The following is a 21,691-nucleotide window of genomic DNA, read 5'->3' as shown; positions in this document are numbered from 1 at the left end:
AGTCCGGATCGGCGCAAACATCGGAGCGGAATCCTCGCAGGAACCGGACTGGTGCTGCGTTCAGGGGCCGCTTCGTATTGCTGCGAACGTAAAAATAATCATACAAGTCTGAACACTTAAAAATCAACATGCAATGTGACTTTTAAATTTCTGCCCCTAGCTACAACGTTTACATGTGGTCAAGGAGAAGAGTCATTTTTTTATTAAAACATAAAAGAAAGAAGGTTCAGATCAACCGGATTTTCTGTTAGAAATATTTATTCAGCTCATCATTTGAAAGAATTCATACGGTTTCCATTGCTGGATCCAAAACACTTCAACGAAACAAGGCAAGTTTATTTGTAACACAGTCACAAACAGACAATTGAAAATAAATCAAAAAAGCATGAACAATATCTAAAAACACAATGAAGAGGAAAATAAAATCAATTAAAATAGACAAAATATTATACAAAAATAGTTTAAATGAAGCCTGAGTGCAGTAGTAAGTTTCCTTCAGTTTACTATCATGTATGACAATCAAAAGCATCAAATCCTAATATTTGTGAACTGAGAAACAGCAAATAGTTGACACGTTTGCTTAAAAATGACTACAACTAACTGATTATTCAATTAATCGCTGCAGCTCTATTGTATAGCTGCAAATACTGTAGATAAACCACTTCTGTAATGTAGATGAGTAACATTACAATTTTCATTCCAGCAGTCCGACACTCCCACACATCCTTGAGGAGAAAGATAAACCGTCATGAAGTGACTTAGTAAGGTGCTGGTCCACCATGTGCTGCCAGAGCAGCTTCAATGCTCCTTGGCACAGATTCTACAAGTCTCTGAAATCTTCTGGAGGGATGAACACCAGCCTTCTAAAAAATATTCCCTCATTTGGGGTTTTGATGATGGTGGTGGAGAGCACTGTCTAACACGTGGGTCAAAAATCTCCCCTAGATGTCCACGGGGTGAGATCTGGTGACTGTGAAGGCCACAGCATCAGATTCACTTCATTTTCATACTCATCAAACCATTCAGTGACCTATTGCGTCCTATGGATGAGGGCATTGTCATCCTAAAGAGACCACTTCCATCAGTATAGAAATGTTTCATTAAAGCATAAAGGTGATCATTCAGAACAATTTTGTGTTGATTTTCAGTGACCCTTCCCTCTAAGGGGACAAGTGGACACAAACCATTTCAGCAAAATGCCTCCCACAGCATAAAAGAGCCACCAGATCCCTTCATTATACGGGTCAAGCATTCAGGCCTGTTCTGTTACCTTATAATATCCCTCTCTGACTGCGGACAGACTGTTGTTGCTGACTATTCCTGACCCTATTCACTGACGTCTTTCCCATAGATCTAAAATCAGATGTCACTTTAGTCACTGTTCCTATTGAAGCATGAGCCAGTTGAACAATGAAGCCTCTTTCAAAGTCACTTAGATCTTTCCCTCTTGCCATCCTGATACAAAATCTGAATCAAGTGGGTCTGCTCAGCATTTTTATACATGCCAAAGAGCATGATGGGACGTTAGTTGCTTGCAGTGCACCTGTATGAAAGCATCTGCATTTGCTATATTTCTCCACTTATTCAGGTTATTCCTTAAATTTATCACCCATCTGGAGTCCTCAACATGGCATCACCAAGACATGACTACAGGTTCTGTTCCCTGAACGCCACATCTGGTCGATAGGCTACAGTTCATGTCGTCACACCAGGAAACTGGACGCTGAGTTCAGTGGTATCTCGAGATTTATGTTGTCCTGTGGTGTTTTTCAGAGCTGATCATTTATTACAGTCTTGCACTTCCATGCCTGTCCAGGATTGCACATCTGAGCAAGTTTAAATCAATGCACAAACTTCTGTGAATTAAACAAAAAAAAAAAAAAAAAAAAAATTACAAGAACACGTGTAGCCCAGTGTCCAAATAAATTAAGTTAATAAATCATTCAAATTCATTCAAAAACTGAAAACGTATACAGCACTGTATGCATGGGGCTTATATTTCATCATGTTGTATATTATTCTGCAGTTGGTAATGATAACTGACAGCGATCCATTTCCTTAACAGGTTTGGTGTAATATCACAGATTCCAGCTATTTTCAGCAACCTGTAAATGGTTGCATTTCCCAGATCCCAACCCTGAGAACATGTGGTGTCTGCAGTGAAGCTGGTTTGCCCACCTCAGATTTTTTTCTTTCTTTCTTTCTTTCTTTTTTTTTTTTTTTTTATCTCTACCCTCTGTTTATAAACATGGAAAGAACAAGGTGGTTGAAAAACTCGGATAGTGGATCTGTGAAGGAGCAGGAGCACATGGACGAAAACGGAACAGACCATCCACTGGAGCGCGCTGCTGGGATGTAAAACATTCAGAGTGAGAGAAGTTACATAAACACACAATAATACTACACATAGTACATAGTGCACCACTTCATGCACTTTATCACAGAAACATTTGGTCAAAAATTAACTTGTTGTCTGGCTGATATCTGAATGAACCCTCTTAAACGTTTAGAGAATTGTTTTATCAGACCATTAAATTAAAAATATATTTCAGTCCCACATTAGGAACAAAGGTGGAGAGGAATACAAACACCTGCGAAATATACTAAAGGTCAGTGCAATCAGCCTGCATCAAATATCACTTCCTTTAGTAGTAAGTCCATTCCCCAGACAGACAACATGCTCTATATGTTTGACTTAATGGTGAAGAAACAGCCCTAATATTTTCAAAACTTCTTTGTATGTATCTAATGGTCTCTTCAGTACCACCATTGTACAGCCACATTTTAATAATTTGCAGCACCTACAAGTTGTGTGTTGCTATAACTAATTTAATCATGTGTAAGAATAACAGTGTGCAGGAGAGAAAAAAAAAGCTTTATTGTTAACATAAGCTTAAAAAGATATACAGATAGATTTGTCACTCAGTTTAGGACAAATATTGATAAGACAGCTGCTTTAACAGGAACAAAAGAGAGAAGCAACTGATGCAGAGGCACACAAAACAAAACTGTAGTATTGTTCTGAAAAACTGATGTGCTTTTTTTTATATAGTTCAAATCAGACATGATAGGGCTGTATACAACACTAAAACACTTAAAATCCAGCTCAAAATGTTTTTTTTATCTGGAGGGTTCAGAACGTGGCACCATCTTCAGTTTGATTGGTCGTTTTGGCATTATCAGACCCTGGATGTCAAGCTCTAGGGGGATCTGGAAGGAAATTACATGTGAAGAGAAAAGAAATGTGAACAAAAAAAAAAAAAAGGACAAAACTCAGCCTTGTTATTTCAAATCAAACTGGCAGGGCCTAAAATGGTAGAAACCTCATGCAAAAACAGACCACAAAGTACCACAATCAAACTGTATTCTTGTTCTATGTGTTGTGTCATGTTTTGATCTTTAGACTGACAGACGTGAAATTAAATTCAATAAAACCTTTAATATCCCTATCATGCTAGCTATGGATAATGCTTGAACAGGATTACTCATACACCATAAAAAAAAACAATAGCATGTTCATGTAAACATGAACATCTGTGGTCTCACCTCAGTCTCCTTGCACACAGTGAAGCTGTACCTCTGGAGGATTTCCACCACTGCAAGTTTCATCATCAACAGAGCAAATCGCATCCCAATGCAATTCCTAGGCCCTGCTCCGAAAGGCATGTATGTGTAGGGGTCAATACTCTCCTTGTTTTCCTTGCTAAACCTGAGGATACACGCACACATATATTATCAAGCAGAAATGAAGCAATGGGCTGCAGAGTTCAGGTCCTCTCTGAGGGAGTTTTTAGCATTGACTGGCTGCTTTGACAAACCTAAATGTATAAATCCTTTTCATACCTCTCAGGTTTGAACTCCTCTGGTTCGGGCCACAGGTCAGGGTCCCTGTGCAGGGGCCACGTGGGGACCAAGACAACCATGTCTTTTGGAATCACAAGGCCATCTATCTCCACAGATGCCTTGGCCACACGCTCCAGACGTGGGGCAATGGGGTATAATCGGAGAGACTCATTCATGACGTTGTCTAAATACTCCATCTGCATCAGTGCCTGGTACTCAATAGGAGCCTACACAAAAACACAGACACACATACACATGACTGGAATGAATTCTCACTCACGACATTCAAACATAGACCACTGCTCTCGCAAATAAATCCTGAGTAGATAAACTGATGGCTGATGAAAACTGAGCAAAAAAAATCCTGCTGCTGATATAGCCTGTAAAATTATAATATCCAACAACTACTTTAGTGTGACTGAAAATTGTACCATAATCTTTAATTTATTGATTCCAGTAAAAAGAATAAGGTGGTCCATCTTCTAATTTTTGTTGTACCTCCTGTGGGATTTTACAGATCATTTGTCCAAGCTCCACTGATCGATATTTTTTATCAGTGACCTTAAACTTACCATGGAGCAAAAATATTTTTACAGAGTGTCTAATTGTGCTACTCGTGCCGTTAGAGACTGTATAAGCTACAATACACTATTAGGTTTTCTGGGAGATTAAAAAAGTACAAGTGTGATATAATGTTATGATATTGAAGGAGACAGAGCTCAGGCCAAATTTAACCCCTGTGAGCCACTGATGGAGCGAAGTAGGTAGACGAATGTTCAACAAACGTAAGGTTAAGAAATGGTACAGTCCACTTTAGGGGTGTCAGAAACTGTATTGCAACATTCTTTCAGGCATGAATATGGGAAATATATAAATATATTACTTTTTTGGTATATATCCATTCCCCTCAACCTTTTTTCCAGCAGGAGTAGGCTAATGTAGGTTGCTGCTTTAGGCAAAGAAGTTCTGTATGTAACCCTCCGTAGACAGATGATGTTAACAAATGACTCGGATTCTTCTCTCAAGGATTCGAGGAAACCAAGGCATAACTGTTTTAAATTCATCAGGTGGCCAGAAACACAACTTCAAATTCATGCTAATGTTGGTCCATGAATGTTGCAACTTTGCAATTGTTTTCTAACATGTCAGCCATAACCACTTTATAAGGTATGACAGGTCAACGTGTTTGTCAGCTTGTTATGGTGTTCCTCTGCTCCCAAGTGGCCAAAAAACAATGAAGATAGCTTTAAATAACTTTGAAAACTCCCTGCTACCTGTATCTTTGTCCTCTCCTCACTCCCTATGTACCTTGTTAGGGAAGGTGGAGTCAATCTCCTCCTGCAGCCGTTTCATGATATGGGGGTTTGTTGCCAGATTGTAAGCCAGGAAACACAGAGAACTGCTGCTTGTTTCGTATCCAGCAAAGATGAAAATCATGGCTTGGGAAAGGATTTCATGATCACTTAAACCTGAGGAGATAACAAGGAGTTGTGATTTAGAGTAGCTTCACTTTGTGCTGTCATGTTTGTATAGATGTGTGGTTGTGTATGTGTTTGTCACCTTTATTCTTGTTTCCATCCTGGTTTTTCTGGGAGTCAATCATCAGCTGAAGGAGATCCACACGACTCTGAAAGCAGACGTCTGTGATTAATTTGATTATATTTCTGAATGTGCAGATACATACATAAATACATACATACATACATACATACTAGGCCTGCATGAAATGCAAAAATGATCACTCCAATTGAAATTGTGACTCATAACACAATCTCAATATGATTTTTTTGCATATCGTTCAGCCCTAATACATACATACATACATACATACATACATACATACATATATACATACATACCATTGTCTTGCTAGTCTCTCGATTAGACTTGATCTTCTGCAGTGCAGAGTAGAAGAAATCCGTGACAGAGGAAGGGAAGAAGGAAAACTCCAACTTTTCAAATATAGGACCCATGAAGGGGAAGAAGGCTGAAGATATATACAAAGAAATGTATTTATAAAGGGAACTAGAAAGCCATGAGATACAATGCACTGACTGTAAACATTCACAGTAAGTTACCTCACACAGATATTTTTGGTTTACCAGCCTGGTGATGGACAAATTTATAGATAGCTATATTTTAGAAAAGTAAAATGAATGCTGTACCAACAATGAGGAAGAGAGGATTGAAAAGGTCGAACTTCAGCATCTTCTTGATGTTAGTGACAAAGGGATCTGAAGGGTTGTTGAGGGAGTCTATGTCTACACTGAATGCTGTGCTGGTTACAACATCCATACTGTAGGGTCCAAAGAACCTAAAGAGCACACAAACACATCAGATATTTGTATCCTTTCAGGCTTAAAAATAACTGATGTTGTGCATTTTTTGTAATCATTTTAAATAATTGTAGTTGGAGTATTTAGTGTTCTTACTCCTTCAGCTCCAAGGGCTCATCCTTCTCTACCTTCTTATCCATGCTGCTGAGCAGGTTAGCGGAGTGCCGCTTCATTATGTCAAACATCTGAGGCACAGACCGACATAGATGGAGAGAAAAAACAACAATACATAGACTTCTTGAAATACTGGAAAATACAGCTACACTGGCACAGAGGTCCTGCTGTTTCTGTACGTGCTTCCTCTAGATTAGTAGTTACCAACTTAAGTTTCAAGACCCAAAAAAGGGTTTCCAGGATAAGTCTGGGAGTCACAAAATGACAAAAGGGATAATGCTTTTTCCTCGTAATACACAGAATACTTTAATCTCTTTAGGCCTCTAACAATCCTAAAAATGAAACAATCTGAGAATGAAAAATCACATTTTTGTTGAACTGAAGGTAACTTGGTCAATAACATGTGATAAAAGTCGGCATTGCCTCTTTTTAAGGTGTCACAAACCAAATGGGTTGGGAAGCACTGCTCTGGAAAGAATGGACTAAAGTTACAGCACAGACCTTCGTAGAAAAATACTATGTTGAACAAAAGCTAGAGGAGGCGCTAGAGGAGGCGTTAGAGGAGGTCTTACGTCCTTCAGTCTTCCTGAGGTGAAGGAGGGAGAGAGGACACTGCGGATCCTCCTCCACTGATCATCTTCAGCGATGGACACGGCATCATACAATGGCCCATTCAGACGGAAGTTCTGTAATAGAGTTAGAAAACAACTGCAGATGAGTGAGTGAGTGACTTCAACTAAAAAGCAGAATCATAATAAGTGACTGAATGTGTTATATGGTGTGTGTGCATACCCTGCGGTTTGTGAAGAAAGAGTAACACTCCTTTATCAGAACTGTTTTTATCATGGCAGGGTCTGTGATGCACAGCACAGGCTGACGGCCATCAAAAATGCTAGATGTGATAAGAATATATCAGAATATAAAAACAGAAATACTAAAACACCAGGTGAGATTTTCATGCAGTCACAGGTAAAACAGGTAAAACAGGTATCCACATACTTTGTTTGTGGATATTGTATGTATGTAGACAGACTAGCACCTCTAAGGACAACTATCAGATATATCTTCTATACATGCATATACACACTGTGCACATAGTACTGTACAATTTGCAGACTTACCCCCATGTTTTCCCATATTTCTTGAAGCAATCTGTGTCAAAGGTAGTGAATCCCTAGGGTAGAGAATAACAATTTTAAACCCTCTTAAAAATGCTAAGGGATTTTTACGCAATATATTAAAATATTTAAATCACTAACACTAATGTAATGTGCTGTTTTTACCATTTAAATCCCAGCTCTGATACCACAACACAACAAACACAAATTCAAACTTGCATTGTCAAAATGGAATAATACAACTAAGATACTTACATCAACAAATAAAGAATTTAAAAGGAAACATTTTCCCTCTTAAATCTTAACTTTCATCAGGAATAATTTTCTACCAAATATTTGATTAGTATTTTCCGACTGAAAACTGTCCTTAGGTCTGTGGATTGTCCTGGGTGATGCCACTGTTGAGTTTTTCAAATGTCATTTTTCACCATCACCACTCCAATTCACCTATTCATGTGCCTAGCTAAGGAAAAGGCTGTAAAGCTGTACAAGCTGTAAAAATGTGTCACAGATAATGTGCTATCTGCTTAGAGAGCTAAACTCGAACCCCATGGGAGGTGTACCATTGGTGACTAGTGACTGACTAGTCACTCAAGACTTACCAAAGGGGCGTTCCAGTGTGTCAGTTAACATACTTCAGATAACTATAGTTTTAGATTTAGTTTAGAAAAGAAAAGATTAAAGAATCTATACAAAAACACTGCACATAGGCACAATACATTTTTATGTTCGCATTTGGTTTCTATCATACCAATATTTGCCTTGCTAAGTCTGTAAACTGATAAAAAAAGCTGCTCAGAACACAAAAAAACAAAAGTAGTCTCATACAAAAAGTCTTGCAATTAATTCTCCTTTGTAAAGGTTATAATGTTCAAATTGTTTGAAACTTTATAATAGTCTTGAAGGCTGTGGTCTGTGGTGCTGTTGAATTGTAATGAGGGAAGGCTAAATAACATAACACACCTCTCTGTATGCAATACAGTTCAACAGCACCACAAAATACAGCATCATGAAGGTAGGATTTACTGCAGGACTGTTGTATTAGACGGAGTGTATTTTTAGGTTATTCTTGTGTCTGAAAAAGTTATATTTACCAACCTTTCTATATGCCAGCATGGTGCCGAAAAAAGGGACTGGTTTGGGACCAGGGATGCCCATTCTTTTAAATATTCCATATGGCCAATAGGCATACCTGTGAAAAACAAAATGAACAAGAGAAGAGAAGAGAAGAGATGTTTTTATCACATACACTGGCAAAAACATATAAAGACAGCAAAATATACTTATACACTTACACAAGCACCAGTGTGATGAGAGCAACCAGGAGGGTCCATGTCTCAGCAGAGAAATAGAGGAGGTAGCCCATCTTGACGTGTTTCTTCTCTTCTGTCAGTGGTGACACAAGTTTCTCTGAAGATTATCGGCTTTTATATCCTGCTGCACAGACCTGTTGCATAAGTAAGGCAAGTGTGTGAGAGTTGAACCAATGGCAGCCAGAGACATCAGGTGAATGATTCACAGAGAGAGACTGAGCATGATTTATAATAATCATTTTTATTAGCTCTGTCATCTGTGGCGCTGCGGTCTTGTGGCCTCAATTGTTATACTGCTTGTGTGTGAAAGAAAGAGGATGCACAAAGTTCATGAAAACAGCTTTGAATAATTAATTAAAACTTTACGTTCTTTTAGTGTCTGCCCCTGTTTCTAGTTTGTTGTTCCAGACTTACAAGAAGTCACATTAAAACAAAATAAAATTCAAAAAATCCTCCTGGCTCATGATATATTTTCTATAAACAGAAACAAAGTCAAATCATGAAAGACTAATTTGATGGTTTTGCAGGTGTGTGTAGGGCATGTAGTCAGGTGTGTGGTTGTCAAATTGTGTATGTATGTAATTATGTACACATATTTATTCCCAATCCTTGCTCACACAACGACATGTCCAGGCATACACCCAGTGGTGTGGGTGCCAGAAACTGTTTTCCTCCGAGATATTGTGTTGCTGCACAGGAAGCAGGAAGGTTCTCATGTAACACAGCGAGAAGAGGCCACACCTCCTCTGCTTGCAGATTCAAAGTTCAGTAAAAACTGAGATCGCCACAACTTGGCTGTGGAAGAGAAAGCCATGAGTTTTCTTCCTTTCTTCTCTATAGAAACATGGATTCTACTCATCACATTTATCTGTATATTTGTTAGGTAAAGATAAGAGATTTGTTCTAATTACAATAGATTACTTTCACTTTTGTGCCTTTGCCTTTCAAGTGAACAGCAAACATTTGGTCCAACACCATTTGACTTTTAACACATTTAACTCTTGTCTCTTCTGCAAAGGTACGGCTCCTGGACTTATGGAGTATTTGAGAAATTGGGGATCCCTGGACCCAAGCCAGTGATGTACTTTGGCACAATTGGCAGGTTTAACCATGTATGTAAATCCTTAAATTCTACGTTAATTTTAAATGATGGATTTAAATTATTTTCATCATTTGAATGTAGAAATAAATTTCAGACTACATTGGTAACGATCCAGACAATGCTGTATGTCAATAATTAATGATCAATATGTCATTTATGTTACCAGGTTTACTACTTAGATGATATGGGGAGTGCTCAAAAGTATGGAAGAGTCTGGGGGTGAGTCTAAAAAGCTTTTAGAAGAATATATATAAGAACTAAGCCAATAACCAATCTACCTGTTATTACTGTATGTTATGTGAAACTGTATGTTTGGCAGGTTTTGGCCCTTAACCCTCTAGTATGGTTGCTTGTGTCAGCTGCGTCTATGCTGCTTCCTACTACACTGATAAGAGATTTACACTAAATGTCACAAAGGTAAATGTGTGTTTCTGTACTGCAAACGTTCAGCATGTACGAGCTCAGGAGGCCGGTCCTGGCTGTGATGGATCCCGACATGCTGAAAACCATCCTGGTGAAGGAGTGCTTCACCTACTTCACCAACCGGAGGGTGAGAACACACAAGATTACACATGCAATGATAATGATCAGGCAAGGACAGCAATGATGAATTGACATATCATATGTTTCTGGATCCTTATATGCAAGCAGCATAAACTTGTATACATGAAAAAACAGCAACCTGCAATTTAACATTCTGTGTCCAGGGTACAATTATTAATAGCTTTACCACAAAAACATACAGTTGTACACACACACATACACAGTATATTTATGTGGCCTTTATGACCCTTTAGAACTTGCGTCTGAATGGGGACCTGTATGACGCTTTGGCCTTTATTGAGGATGATAAGTGGAGAAGGAATCGGAACATCCTCTCCCCCTCCTTCACCTCTGGTCGTATAAAAGAGGTAGGAGTTGTTTTCTTCAGTTCATATCTGGGTAGATTGAAACTATCTATATGTTCATCTTTGCCTTTATTCTACTTCTGTTTATTTTTCGCTCTCTTCCTCTGTTTAAGATGTTTAGCCTCATGAAACATCATTCCCGCAAGCTGACAGAAAGGCTGCAGTCCAGGCTGGGCAATGATGATGTCATTAATGTTAAAGAGTAAGTGGCACCATCCAATAAATTGTTTCTAAATGTTGCATAAATCAAACCTACATTCCTTCTTAGCATCCTCACAAAGATGACCGCATGAAAACAAATATGTTATCTTAAGGGGGGGTGGTATAGTAGGCGGATTATATTACCTTTGGACAGGTAGGCTAGCTGTTTCCACCTGTTTCCAGTCTTTGTGCTAAGCTAAGCTAACCAGCTGCAGGCCGTAGCTTTATATTTATTATACAGATACAAGGATGGTATGGATCTTCTCCTCTAACTCCATGCAAGTAATTGAATAAGCACAAGTTATATGTCACTAAAAACTGATGTTAATTATAGAAAACAGAGATTCAAAATTGGTGAAGTTACAGCTCCTACAGCGACAGAAGTAAACAAAGCCTTGAAATGCAAAGAATTCCTACAGGTGACCCAACTTTAGCTGATGACTTAGAAACACGCTGTGTGTATAAAGGCAGTTTTGGAACAAACTGTATTACTATACCCTCTGATAAATTATTAGGACAATATTGTGCTACAAGACTGTATATTGCCATCAGAATGGTGAGAAAAAAGCAAGTACCAAAGACACACAGACTGGTTCATCCTACAGCAAGATAATGAGCCAAAACACTGAAAGAAAACAACCAGACGGTGGCTTCACATGATGCAAGACTTTAACCCCATGGAGCTGGCTTGGGATGAACTGGACAGAAGGTGAAAGCAAAGCAAACTGCAAGCGCAACACATTTGTGGGAACTTGTGCAACAGTGCTTGGATGAATTTTCCAAAGAATATTGATGATTAATGATTTCCATTATAGGAAGAACGATGTGTGTTCAGCTGCTGAATGAGTCAAAAATCTATCCTTTTAAGACTCAATGATTCCTTTATTATTATTATTATTATTATTATTATTAAATTACAGCAACTGGATAAATGGGGGTCTTCTAAAAGCGGTATATAAACGCTTTCCAATTTCAGGGTTTCTATATATTTATGTTACTGCTCGTAAGGTTTAAACAATGGGTGCAATATCAATATTTCCTCTCCTTTGATTACGGAATTATTTGTGAATGCACATGAGTGAATGTCCTCAATAACTTTTCCATGAAGACATTTTTAAATGCAGCTGATGTTACTTCGCAGTGTTACTAAAAAAAGACTTTGGAGCAAACAACATTTCTTACCTGAGACACTGGTTTCAACCACTGATCAGTGATTAGTATAATCTATGTGTCAGTTTCTTTGGACCCTACATCATGGATGTGATGGGGAGCTGTACATTCGGTGTGGATATGGACTCGATCAACAACCCTTCAAGTCCACTCATCACCCATGCCACCAAGCTGTTTCGGGTCTCTATCCCTGTTTTCCTTCTCCAAGGTACTCCACTGTTTTTCCATACCACCTTTTTTCTTTATATTGACAGGTGTGTTTTGTATCTACAATTATAATTATTTTCCCCTTTCTCCTTTTCAGGATGTTTCCCAGTCTTTCTTCCTCTCTTGGAGCTGCTGGGTGTCTCCCTCTTCCCCAAGACTTCTCTTGCTTTCTTGAGAAAGATTGTGGATAAGATCAGAGCAGAACGCAGTGGGAGCTCACACCAGGTCAAAACAAAACACACAATGAGGGTTGAACAACACAGATAAAATATTCTATCATTGTATACAGTCATTTTGTATCATGGCAATTTTTTAATTTTATCTGTGCCCTTTAAAAGTGTGTTAAGTCAGAATGTGAAACGACCATTTGTGTAGTCTGCGTTTACTCACCCAAAACAGTATTAGTATTAGTATTAGCTGTTGCTTGCAAGTAACATACGTACTAACCATGTGTGGGGCGTTTACCTGTGTATGTGTTTGTCTTGAGTTCAGACTGAAATCCACTTGGAACTCAATTCTTTCCATTATTTTCCTACAGTCTCTCTCCTTTTTTCGATCGTTTCTGTATGTTTATGAAGTGGATTCATATAGAATAAGACAAAATGGAAAAGAAAATTTCTGTGTTGCTGGGCAGTCTCCATTTGCTGATGAAGATCATGTGATATGATTGAAAGTTTGAACATTTGGGTCACATTGTCACAACTATTGTTTATGAGGCCAACATTAAAATTCAGCATTTATGGTTTAAATAACAAGGTGGGAATGTCAGATTGACTAATCCAGTGAATTAAAAAACTGACAAAAGTATTTCAGCGCATTTTGTGTAGAAAAAATTCATTTGACTCCAGCTATTCCAAAAATCCAGTGCTCATTCATTTGCAACATAAAACCAAGACAATACAATACAATAGACAATACAATAACTCAAGAACTGTACCGGTTTTCAGATCTCATGTTATCATGGTATCATAACATTTGTGCCAAGTTTCTCAACTGTTTTCAGAATCCAGGAGATATGCTTCAACATATGATCAACTCTCAGACAGTCAATGAACCCAGGGGACAAAAGCAGAACAAGGGTAATTAGAAGGTTTGCATCAGCTACACAAACAGAAACACAAATGTCCCTCAAATTACTGACACCCTCTTTTCTTCTCCATCCCACCAGCCCTGAAAGGTCTTACTGATCATGAGATTGTTTCTCATGCAACAATGTTTGTGTTTGCTGGTTATGACACAAATGCTACTACTCTTGTCTTCTTGGCCTACACTTTGGCAAGAAATCCTGAAGTCATGGAACGCCTGCAAAAGGAGATAGACTCTACTTTCCCAAATAAGGTAGAGCAGAGGATTGTGGTTCGGGAGTCAGTTCTCTCCATTTTATTTCACAGTGAAACTAGTTTTCAAAATCAGAAATGTGTTTAATCAAACTGTTTTCATAACTCTATAGGGTCCAGTCCAATACGAACCCCTGATGGAGATGGAGTACTTAGACAGTGTGGTCAATGAGTGTCTGAGGTAATGGACATTTTATAATAAAAATCAGGGAGGCACAATTGATCTGTGAGAGACCAAAACATTGTCATCCCCAAAGTCATGCTGCTAAAAAAGAGGATAGTGCACCTCTTCACTATAGTTACATTAATACAACAAGGGCTTAAACCCTACCTATCATTGAATCAATAGCAAAAATCACAAGATATAAAGTTTTTAAACATATTCTTGTTTTGTCATTAGGCTCTACCCTCCAATTCCACGTCTCGATCGAATAGCCAAAGAAACTGTCAAGATCAATGGAATCACAATCCCGAAGGACATGGCTGTTGTGATTCCAGTCTACGCTCTGCACCGTGACCCTGAGCTGTGGCCAGAGCCTGAAGAGTTCAAACCTGACAGGTAGCTGCTAGAGTGTTTTACACAAGGATTAAGATGCAATAATTCTCCAAACATTTCTCAGCATTAAAAAAAAAAAAAAAAACGTTGTGTAAATCTTAAGTTCCAGAGCGGTCACTGCAGTACTGTAAATTAAGTGATTTTACAATTTTTTAAAAGAAATATTTATGTTTAAATCAACTGACTTTTGGGAGACTGTGACTATCGCAAATACAAACTTCAAATGATATAGATGAAATTGCATCACCTGACAACTACGTAGGAATCATCTGTATTCTGATTAATTAAATATTTGTTTTAAAATAAAATTGATTTAAATTTCCTTCATTTATTATAAAAGAATATGACTGTGTATAGCAGGCAGAATAAAGAAATGCGTGATCAAGTGCTAGCTGAAGATGGGTATTTACTTTTAGTATTTGGATTTTAATATATTTTTTAGAATTTTTGCATACATATTGAACTTCAACTGTTTTTGCCACTGTTTCCTTGTTTTCTAGATTTAGCAAGGAGAACAAGCAGAGCATCAAACCATACACTTACCTGCCATTTGGCATTGGACCAAGGAACTGTGTGGGAATGCGATTAGCTCTGGTGATGGTTAAACTGGCCTTGGTGGAAGTTTTGCAGAGCTACAGCTTCTCAGTCTGCAAGGAGACAGAGGTGATTATATTTTAATTAGTTTACATACTTAGGTTGTCATGGTCTACATGTTTTCTATTACATAATATGACAGACATCATATGAGAGAGCAAGAAGTTTCTGATTCAGTTGTCCATTCCACAGATCCCTTTGCAGATGTCTCCTGAAGGCCTGCTAGGACCCTTACGACCAATCAAACTGAAGCTGGTGGCACGTTCCACCACCTCACAAAATGTGGACAACTAGTGCAACTAGGAGGGACTTAGATACATCCCTCAAGACAATATGCATAAAGTTTATCATTTATAATCTGATCTGAATCAAACCAGACAGTGACAGCCAGTCATGCTGGTTTTTGGAACCTTGGAAAACATTCCTGGAATTTATATGCACATCATCTTCATGAATTATGGCATATTATGTCAAATAAGACATGCATAAAAGAATTTAGCAAACACAAGATACAGTTTGGAATATCAAAACATGAATTACATATTTGGTTAATATTATGTACCAAATGTAGTGATGATCAGACAAAACTGTAAAAACAAAGCACTCAAACAGTGGAAAACTGCAGATGTATAGATGACACAAGAGCACTGCTTACGTGATGGAATATTTCTTGTAATATGTAAATAGTTCAAATGATTTTGTCAAGCTTATATGTAGGGATACTCAAAAAACTGTAACAAAAATACTGTGTATTGATGATAACTAACTAATAATAATCAATAATAATAAACATAAGAAATCACATCAAGCTTGTGAGTCACATGTTTATAACAGAGCTCCGGAGAATCTCCGGAGAGTATTTATTATTACGCCTTAAGCAAAAAAAAAAGAGATGGTTAAAAATACTAATTGAAAAGTAACAAGACATGACACCTCCCTGTTAATGCATGCCTATGATTAATGACCAAAAACACCTGCATGATGTAATGCCATGTAGTTCCCCATTCATAAATACTTTTGAAATGTTCAGTTACTGCTAAGGGCGTAATCTGTATGATGACTCAGCTGTATTCTGCAATACGAGGCTGTACTTTTTCTTTTTTCTTCTTCGTTGTATTTAACTGCATTACATTATAAGGTTTTTTTTAATGTCCTTTCAGTTCTGTGGAGGAGCAGATCAACATCTATTTAAAACACCTAGTTGGCAGTAAACCTGATGCTGAACACTGCACAAACAGCATTTATTATGAGTGGATTAAAACATACAGGCTTTCTCATTTTCCTTGCATTAGTATTGACTCTGGTGGACAAAACTCTGCTCAGTAGTCTTGGAGCTTTGAGGACCACAGCCAGGTCACCTGTCATCTCCAGCCTGGGCTTTGAAATAAAAATGGGGCTTGTCTGAAGACCTGAGGCCACACACTGTCACATGGGGTTTAAGTTCCCTGATTTGGCTCGAACTGTGTCTCCTTAAAAAGCTGAAAGTACGAATATGTAGCCAGAGAAGAAGAGTCCAGTTTTTGAGACATAAACACTCTAGACCTGAGGTTTTGAAAGTGTGAGACTGTGAGCCTCCCCTCAGAGAAAGGGACCCCCCTCACCCTACCGTAGTTTACTTGCTTTGCTTCACTCAATTCCTGGATACCTATGGGATCATGATTATGTTATTTGATCCCATAGAAACTCAACAATTGAGGCAAGATTGTCTTATACTGCTGTTTGACAGAACGTGAGACTAAACCAAACACATAAAAAAAAAAGGTCTGTTCTGAGGATTTTGTTAATGTCTGACTTTGGGAAAGTTCGGAAAACAGTAAAATTTCCCAAAACCACTGAATCTCTGAACTATCTCTTTAACCAAATCATACACGTTTAGGCTATTTTACATGATCGCCATTGGTAATGTAATACTCTTTCGCTTCCATTCATTCTGCTCTAGAAGAAGTAAGAACATAGGTGACATGCTCATACAGCAGGTATTCATAAACAAGTGACTCACCAGTCACATGTGTGCAGGTGTGTTGAATTAGGTGAGAAGCAACCTGGAGCTGCTACAAAGGGAGAGTTCACTGCTGGTCTGTGTAGTTGCACAACATATTTTACATTCAAAAACCATGGACAAATAGTTCCACTGAAACTTCAATGTCTGTGTTTCATGCCTGTACAGACTCACAAATCAAGATCTTGATAATGTTTTACATTTTATTACCATATAAATCATTTTAACCAACTTTTTGACACTAAATAAACACATCTTTTCCCCAGATCATGAACAATAATCAGTGCTCTCTGCTTTTTTTTTTTGATCAGTAGAACTCATGTATTTTTTAAATAATTGCAAATAAAAATCTTCTTATACAACCTTTTTAAACGGTCTTGGTGGGTCAACAGTAAACACACCATGTTTGGTTATAAAGAGTAAACACAATGCAACATTTGGGGATTACACAAACTGTAGGCAGCGGCACAACTGATTCCTTTCATGGACACGATATCCGCTTTTTAGGTAGAGTCAATGTATTTATATTATGCTCCATGAGAAAACACCTTCCAGCAGCTTTACAAACACCTGCATAGTTTTAAATTTAAAAAACTGGACATCTCATCTGAGATACTTTCAGATAAGTTTGGGGGAGAGGGCTTGTAGGAAAGTCACTGTGAGCAGGTGTCAAAGATAAAAAGAGGCACGAAAATCTCTTTCCCAGTTTTTATCCTTTTGCTCTTTTCTCTTACTTTCTTCCTTCCTCGTCCCCTTTCCTCCCTTCTCCTCTTTATTCTTGGATGGTGGTTTCACGGCGTCATGATCCCTGGCTCGGAAGTGTGTAACTTTGGCTCTTTTCATCTGTCCATACCCCAGTCCTTTCTGGTCTCTCTTCAGCACAGTTGGCACTGGCTGTTGCGGCCCATCTCCCTCTGGTCCCAGTCCTGTTCCCGGTTTCCAGCCGCAACGAAGCATCATCTTGTAGCTGTTACTGGAGGGGGGTAGACAGTAGTAGGGGGTGGGTGGAGGATGCCGTAGACTAAACTGATGCAGAGTGGAAGAGAGATGTGATGACAAGCTGCTGCTGTACTTGCTACAACACACTTCACACCACTGGGGCTGGGGAGCACTGGGGAGAGACAAAAATTAACAGGTTTACTGTTTTTTACAGCCATTTTCAAACAGTGATCAGGAGTCAAAATGTACTTTGACACAGTTTTTGTTTGCTGAAATCATTCCTCCTGTTCATACTAACCATAAAAAGTGTAAGTGATTGGGGTCAAACTCCACAGTCCTCATTTAGTGGAAGCTTGTAAGTGACTGAAATCTCAAACACTCACCAATTAATTATGTTTCACATGTTAGGGTGGGACTAATTATATGTCCACCATTCTTATTGGTCCATGGAGCCCAGTGACATCATGTTATTCTCAGTATTGCTTTGCCCACCATCAACCTGAACAAAGGTCTAAAAAGCCAAACACCTGTGTGTGTGTGTGTGTATGTAAGGCCAGCCTTTGCTGATTTTTCACCTTTGATTCATAGTCTGACAGTTTTATGAAGCAAGTTTCCTTGATTCTCATTTACTTCACAACATCTTTTGTTCATAATTTGTTCACAGGATTGCACCTTTTTTTTTCCAATTTGTAATTTACTATTTTCACAGTGGACATTTTGACTTGTCAAAACAGGAAAAGCACAGGTGGAGTACATCACATTAATGATGACTGCATGTGGTGACATGGCTTAAAGGGACACTGACTGGAATGGAACCACTGTTAACGTCATTATTTAAACCTGTGCTTTTCCTGTTTGGACAAGTCTAAATGTCTGGCATGAAAAGGCTCCAACCCTGTCACTGAATTTACTGCATGTCACTCAATACTGTTTTCAGTTTCTCTATTACTTCTAGTAAAATCTTTACAGACCAACTCCTGTCTTTAGTCTTTTTTGGAACAGTGTTTAACTCACTGTCTAGCTGTGCACTGACACACATAGTGAGGGAATAAAAACCAGTGTCAGCTGATAAGCAACAGGAATGTGCAGTAATGCCAATGACAGATGAGGTCATTTACAATCTTGTGTCACCGATGCATACTTTGACACCAGTGAGTGCTTTAGTGTATTTTATTTTTATCTTCTCACAGTTCTTAAATCACAGGATTTGAGTGAACTTTTTAAAGTAATGTCAAAACATATCAGCTGTATTTATCAGGTTCCTCTAGATAAGATTAGTGCAGACTTGAATAAATCCTACCTTCATGAAGGTTATACTATTCAGTTTTTGTTTGAGAGGTGTTTATTCAACTGTATAATCTTTTCACAGGATGTAGTTTGGTGCTGTTGAATTGAAGTGCCTTATACAGAGGTGTTTCTGTTGTTTAGCCTGCCCTCATTGCAATAAAGCCAGTGAACAACTGTTAATTATCTATTGTTCAGCCTTTCTGACATGAATTAATATTTTCTTCAATTTCATTTAACTATAAACCTGTGACTGTGCTAACCTGCTGTCAGATTGTGCGTCTCTCTGTGCACTTCTCCAGTAGCTCTCCAACTCCTCCAACACTTCACTGTGGCCCGCTGGGGAGAAAGTTGGAAATGGATGAGCTCAATTTCACTGTACAGACAAACGCAGATATAAAGTGATGATAAAAGTTGCATGAATATACCTTGCAGTGCCAGGTCTTTGGCATCCCTGCCCTGCATATCCACCACTCCAACCCAGGCTGCTCCATGTTGCAGCAGCAGCCTCACCACAGCTCTTTGCCCTGACCAGCTTGCGCACATCATAGCCGTCCAGAAGAAAGTATCCTTGAGGGGAGAATGCAAGAAAGTAAATATAAATTAAATACTTCCGGTGTGTCACTTCAATATACACTAATCTGTAAGTATTATACCTGGAAGTTTATGTCGACCCCCTTTGAGAGCAGCTCTCTGAGGCCAGACAGGTCCCCCTCATGGGCACAGCGCAGCAACCTGAGCCCCTGGAGCTCCACGGACCTTTCTGAGTTGCTCGTCTCGCCTGCTGTCATCTCCCTCCTTTGGATGCCTTCGCTTTCTCTACCTGTCCCCCTTTCCACAGCTGAACTAGTTTGATCCTGTTGCACCTCTGCAGCCACTTCCCTCCTCCTCACTCTTCTTCTAGACTCTCTTTTCTTCTGCTTATTTTGATGCTCTCTGCCATAATCTTTTTTGCTCAATGCACCCCTTGATATCTCTTGTCCTTGATTATCATGTTTCATTAAATTTTCGTAGAACTGCCTGGCTTCTTCCCCACTAAGCACACTGCTCGTTATAGAGCTGGACTGTCCCGTTGTTTCAATGCTGAAAACATCCTGCTCACTGGCAGGAGTAAAGCCCAACGTAGCCATAAGGACCGACTGTAGCTGAACCAGTTCACTGGCATTTCATTGAAAGTCACTCTGAGAAACAGTATCCTATTGCTAAGGCAACATATTATGGTATTAAATATTACATTAGGTTGAGAAAGCTATCTCAATAAGACAAGAGCAGTCAGCCTTTGTAGCCTTACCAAACTAGTTAGCCTAGCTTAGCATTAGCATTAGCCTTTAGGCACATGAACGGTTGTTGATTTGAGATGACCTAAAGAACTCGATTAGTTAACATTGCCCCCGTCGCTTCAAACCATTATCCAAATGAAGGCGTGAACTAGGAGAGAAAAATGACTAATTTCTTTAATAATAAGACCGTTACCTCAAGCTAAAGTTACCTTGTCTTCCTGTTTGTAAACGCAACACCGTGCGTAACCGACGTGCGTAACCGACGTGCGTTGCGTGACTGAGATGAGTGCTGCCACCTGTCGGACTGGGTGTCACCCTCTCTGTTCAACTTTATAAACCACTAATAATCCATACAGTTTATGGAGTATATTTTAAATACCACTATGTAAAAAATATAATTCTTGCACTAAACATTGATTTCAGTAAAAGTACTCTAACTAAAAATCAAAAGTAAAATTACTCATCATACAGACTGTCCCCCGCTGTCAAAATAGTCCTAATAAATTATTCGTAGTAATGGAATTAGACTCAAGTAAAAGTATCAATGCCACAATGCACAAAAGTTACATCACAATGAAAAGTTCTGCATACAAAATTATATTAGTATTATCTGTGAAACAGTAATTAGCTTGTGTATGTAAAGCAATACCACAGGGTAGAGCTCCTTTATGAGTAAAAGTCATGCATTAAAAAAGTACAAAACTATTGGCATGAAAACATACAATTCCAAAAGTATGAGTACTCATTACACAAAATGACTCATTTCATTATAATGTACGTTATATTATTGGATTTTAATTATGGAAGCACTCATTTGTACCTAAACCTTAATGTGGAAGGTGTGGATAATTCTCATTATTTTATATTCTGCTGGGTATCTTTTACCATGGGGTCAATAAAAGTCTTGAATGAATACATCGTAATTATTGATTATATTTTGTATTATTTATCTGAATTTGCAAAGAAATAGTAACTTAAGTAATAAAATAAATGTAGCAGGATACAAAGTACAATATTTATATCTTAAATGTAGTGGAGCACAAGTATATAGTACAGTACATTTACTTAGTTTCATCTGTCACCCGTAACTGCAGTATAAACCTACACAGGAGACTTTGACATAACAGGAAAAACATAGTTATTGACAGCTTGGGCCTATTAAAGTGCCCCAGTAAACCATGAGTGTGACAGTGAATCAGCATGCACAATACCAGACCCCTAAAACTGAAGCAGCTAAATGGGACTCATCCATTATTTATTATCATTTATAATGTCAAACAGCCCTGGAGAAGAATTAATATGAATATACACCACATATAATACACAGAAACACCATAAAACTGTCAATGTGTATTATTATTATTATTACATATTATAAATATTTTCAGCT

The 21,691-nt window shown here is 38.4% G+C and overlaps 3 protein-coding genes across 3 annotated transcripts; 1 reads left to right on the top strand and 2 right to left on the bottom strand.

Annotated features, from left to right (window-relative positions):
* Positions 1-2,854: 2,854 nt before the first annotated feature.
* LOC139636942 (cytochrome P450 3A40-like) lies at positions 2,855-8,862 on the bottom strand. The gene is made up of 13 exons (XM_071505382.1): positions 8,707-8,862; positions 8,510-8,603; positions 7,415-7,467; positions 7,086-7,185; positions 6,866-6,979; positions 6,276-6,364; positions 6,009-6,157; positions 5,703-5,830; positions 5,404-5,470; positions 5,152-5,312; positions 3,844-4,070; positions 3,547-3,709; positions 2,855-3,210 (listed from the first exon to the last, which is right to left on the bottom strand). Exons 1-13 carry the CDS (start codon positions 8,775-8,777, stop codon positions 3,121-3,123), a joined length of 1,506 nt encoding a protein of 501 aa, XP_071361483.1. The 5' UTR covers positions 8,778-8,862; the 3' UTR covers positions 2,855-3,120.
* Positions 8,863-9,455: 593 nt separating this feature from the next.
* Positions 9,456-15,601, top strand: LOC139636941 (cytochrome P450 3A40-like). The gene is made up of 14 exons (XM_071505381.1): positions 9,456-9,607; positions 9,743-9,836; positions 9,993-10,045; positions 10,277-10,376; positions 10,624-10,737; positions 10,848-10,936; positions 12,171-12,313; positions 12,410-12,537; positions 13,316-13,391; positions 13,481-13,650; positions 13,763-13,830; positions 14,050-14,208; positions 14,706-14,868; positions 14,992-15,601. The coding sequence occupies exons 1-14, from the start codon at positions 9,537-9,539 to the stop codon at positions 15,091-15,093; spliced, it is 1,530 nt and encodes a 509-aa protein (XP_071361482.1). The 5' UTR covers positions 9,456-9,536; the 3' UTR covers positions 15,094-15,601.
* A 1,386-nt stretch (positions 15,602-16,987) lies between these two features.
* On the bottom strand, positions 16,988-20,556 carry gpank1 (G patch domain and ankyrin repeats 1). Its single transcript, XM_071505389.1, has 4 exons — positions 19,678-20,556; positions 19,450-19,591; positions 19,285-19,360; positions 16,988-17,909 (listed from the first exon to the last, which is right to left on the bottom strand). Exons 1-4 carry the CDS (start codon positions 20,149-20,151, stop codon positions 17,468-17,470), a joined length of 1,134 nt encoding a protein of 377 aa, XP_071361490.1. The 5' UTR covers positions 20,152-20,556; the 3' UTR covers positions 16,988-17,467.
* Positions 20,557-21,691: the final 1,135 nt, after the last annotated feature.

Source organism: Trachinotus anak, unplaced genomic scaffold (assembly GCF_046630095.1).
Source record: "Trachinotus anak isolate AG129_WGS33_773 ecotype Australia unplaced genomic scaffold, CSIRO_AGI_Tana_v1 ptg000019l, whole genome shotgun sequence".
In the NCBI taxonomy this organism is placed as follows: Eukaryota; Metazoa; Chordata; class Actinopteri; order Carangiformes; family Carangidae; genus Trachinotus; species Trachinotus anak.
Note: the sequence above shows the minus strand (reverse complement) of the source record. Positions and strands in the feature narration are given on the sequence as shown.

What these genes read in the sequence shown, in the direction of transcription:
- LOC139636942 (XM_071505382.1), bottom strand. Translation starts at nt 8,777, where the DNA reads ATGGGCTACCTCCTCTATTTCTCTGCTGAGACATGGACCCTCCTGGTT. An exon ending in CTCATCACACTGGTGCTTGT is followed by an intron (nt 8,604 to 8,706) that starts GTAAGTGTATAA and finishes TGTTTTTCACAG; the next exon opens with GTATGCCTATTGGCCATATG. An exon ending in GAGCCCTTGGAGCTGAAGGA is followed by an intron (nt 6,158 to 6,275) that starts GTAAGAACACTA and finishes TGTGCTCTTTAG; the next exon opens with GTTCTTTGGACCCTACAGTA.
- gpank1 (XM_071505389.1), bottom strand. Translation starts at nt 20,151, where the DNA reads ATGGCTACGTTGGGCTTTACTCCTGCCAGTGAGCAGGATGTTTTCAGC. An exon ending in CAAAGACCTGGCACTGCAAG is followed by an intron (nt 19,361 to 19,449) that starts GTATATTCATGC and finishes CTTTCTCCCCAG; the next exon opens with CGGGCCACAGTGAAGTGTTG. An exon ending in GACGCACAATCTGACAGCAG is followed by an intron (nt 17,910 to 19,284) that starts GTTAGCACAGTC and finishes GTCTCTCCCCAG; the next exon opens with TGCTCCCCAGCCCCAGTGGT.
- LOC139636941 (XM_071505381.1), top strand. Translation starts at nt 9,537, where the DNA reads ATGAGTTTTCTTCCTTTCTTCTCTATAGAAACATGGATTCTACTCATC. An exon ending in GATGTCATTAATGTTAAAGA is followed by an intron (nt 10,937 to 12,170) that starts GTAAGTGGCACC and finishes TCTATGTGTCAG; the next exon opens with TTTCTTTGGACCCTACATCA. An exon ending in GCAGTGGGAGCTCACACCAG is followed by an intron (nt 12,538 to 13,315) that starts GTCAAAACAAAA and finishes AACTGTTTTCAG; the next exon opens with AATCCAGGAGATATGCTTCA.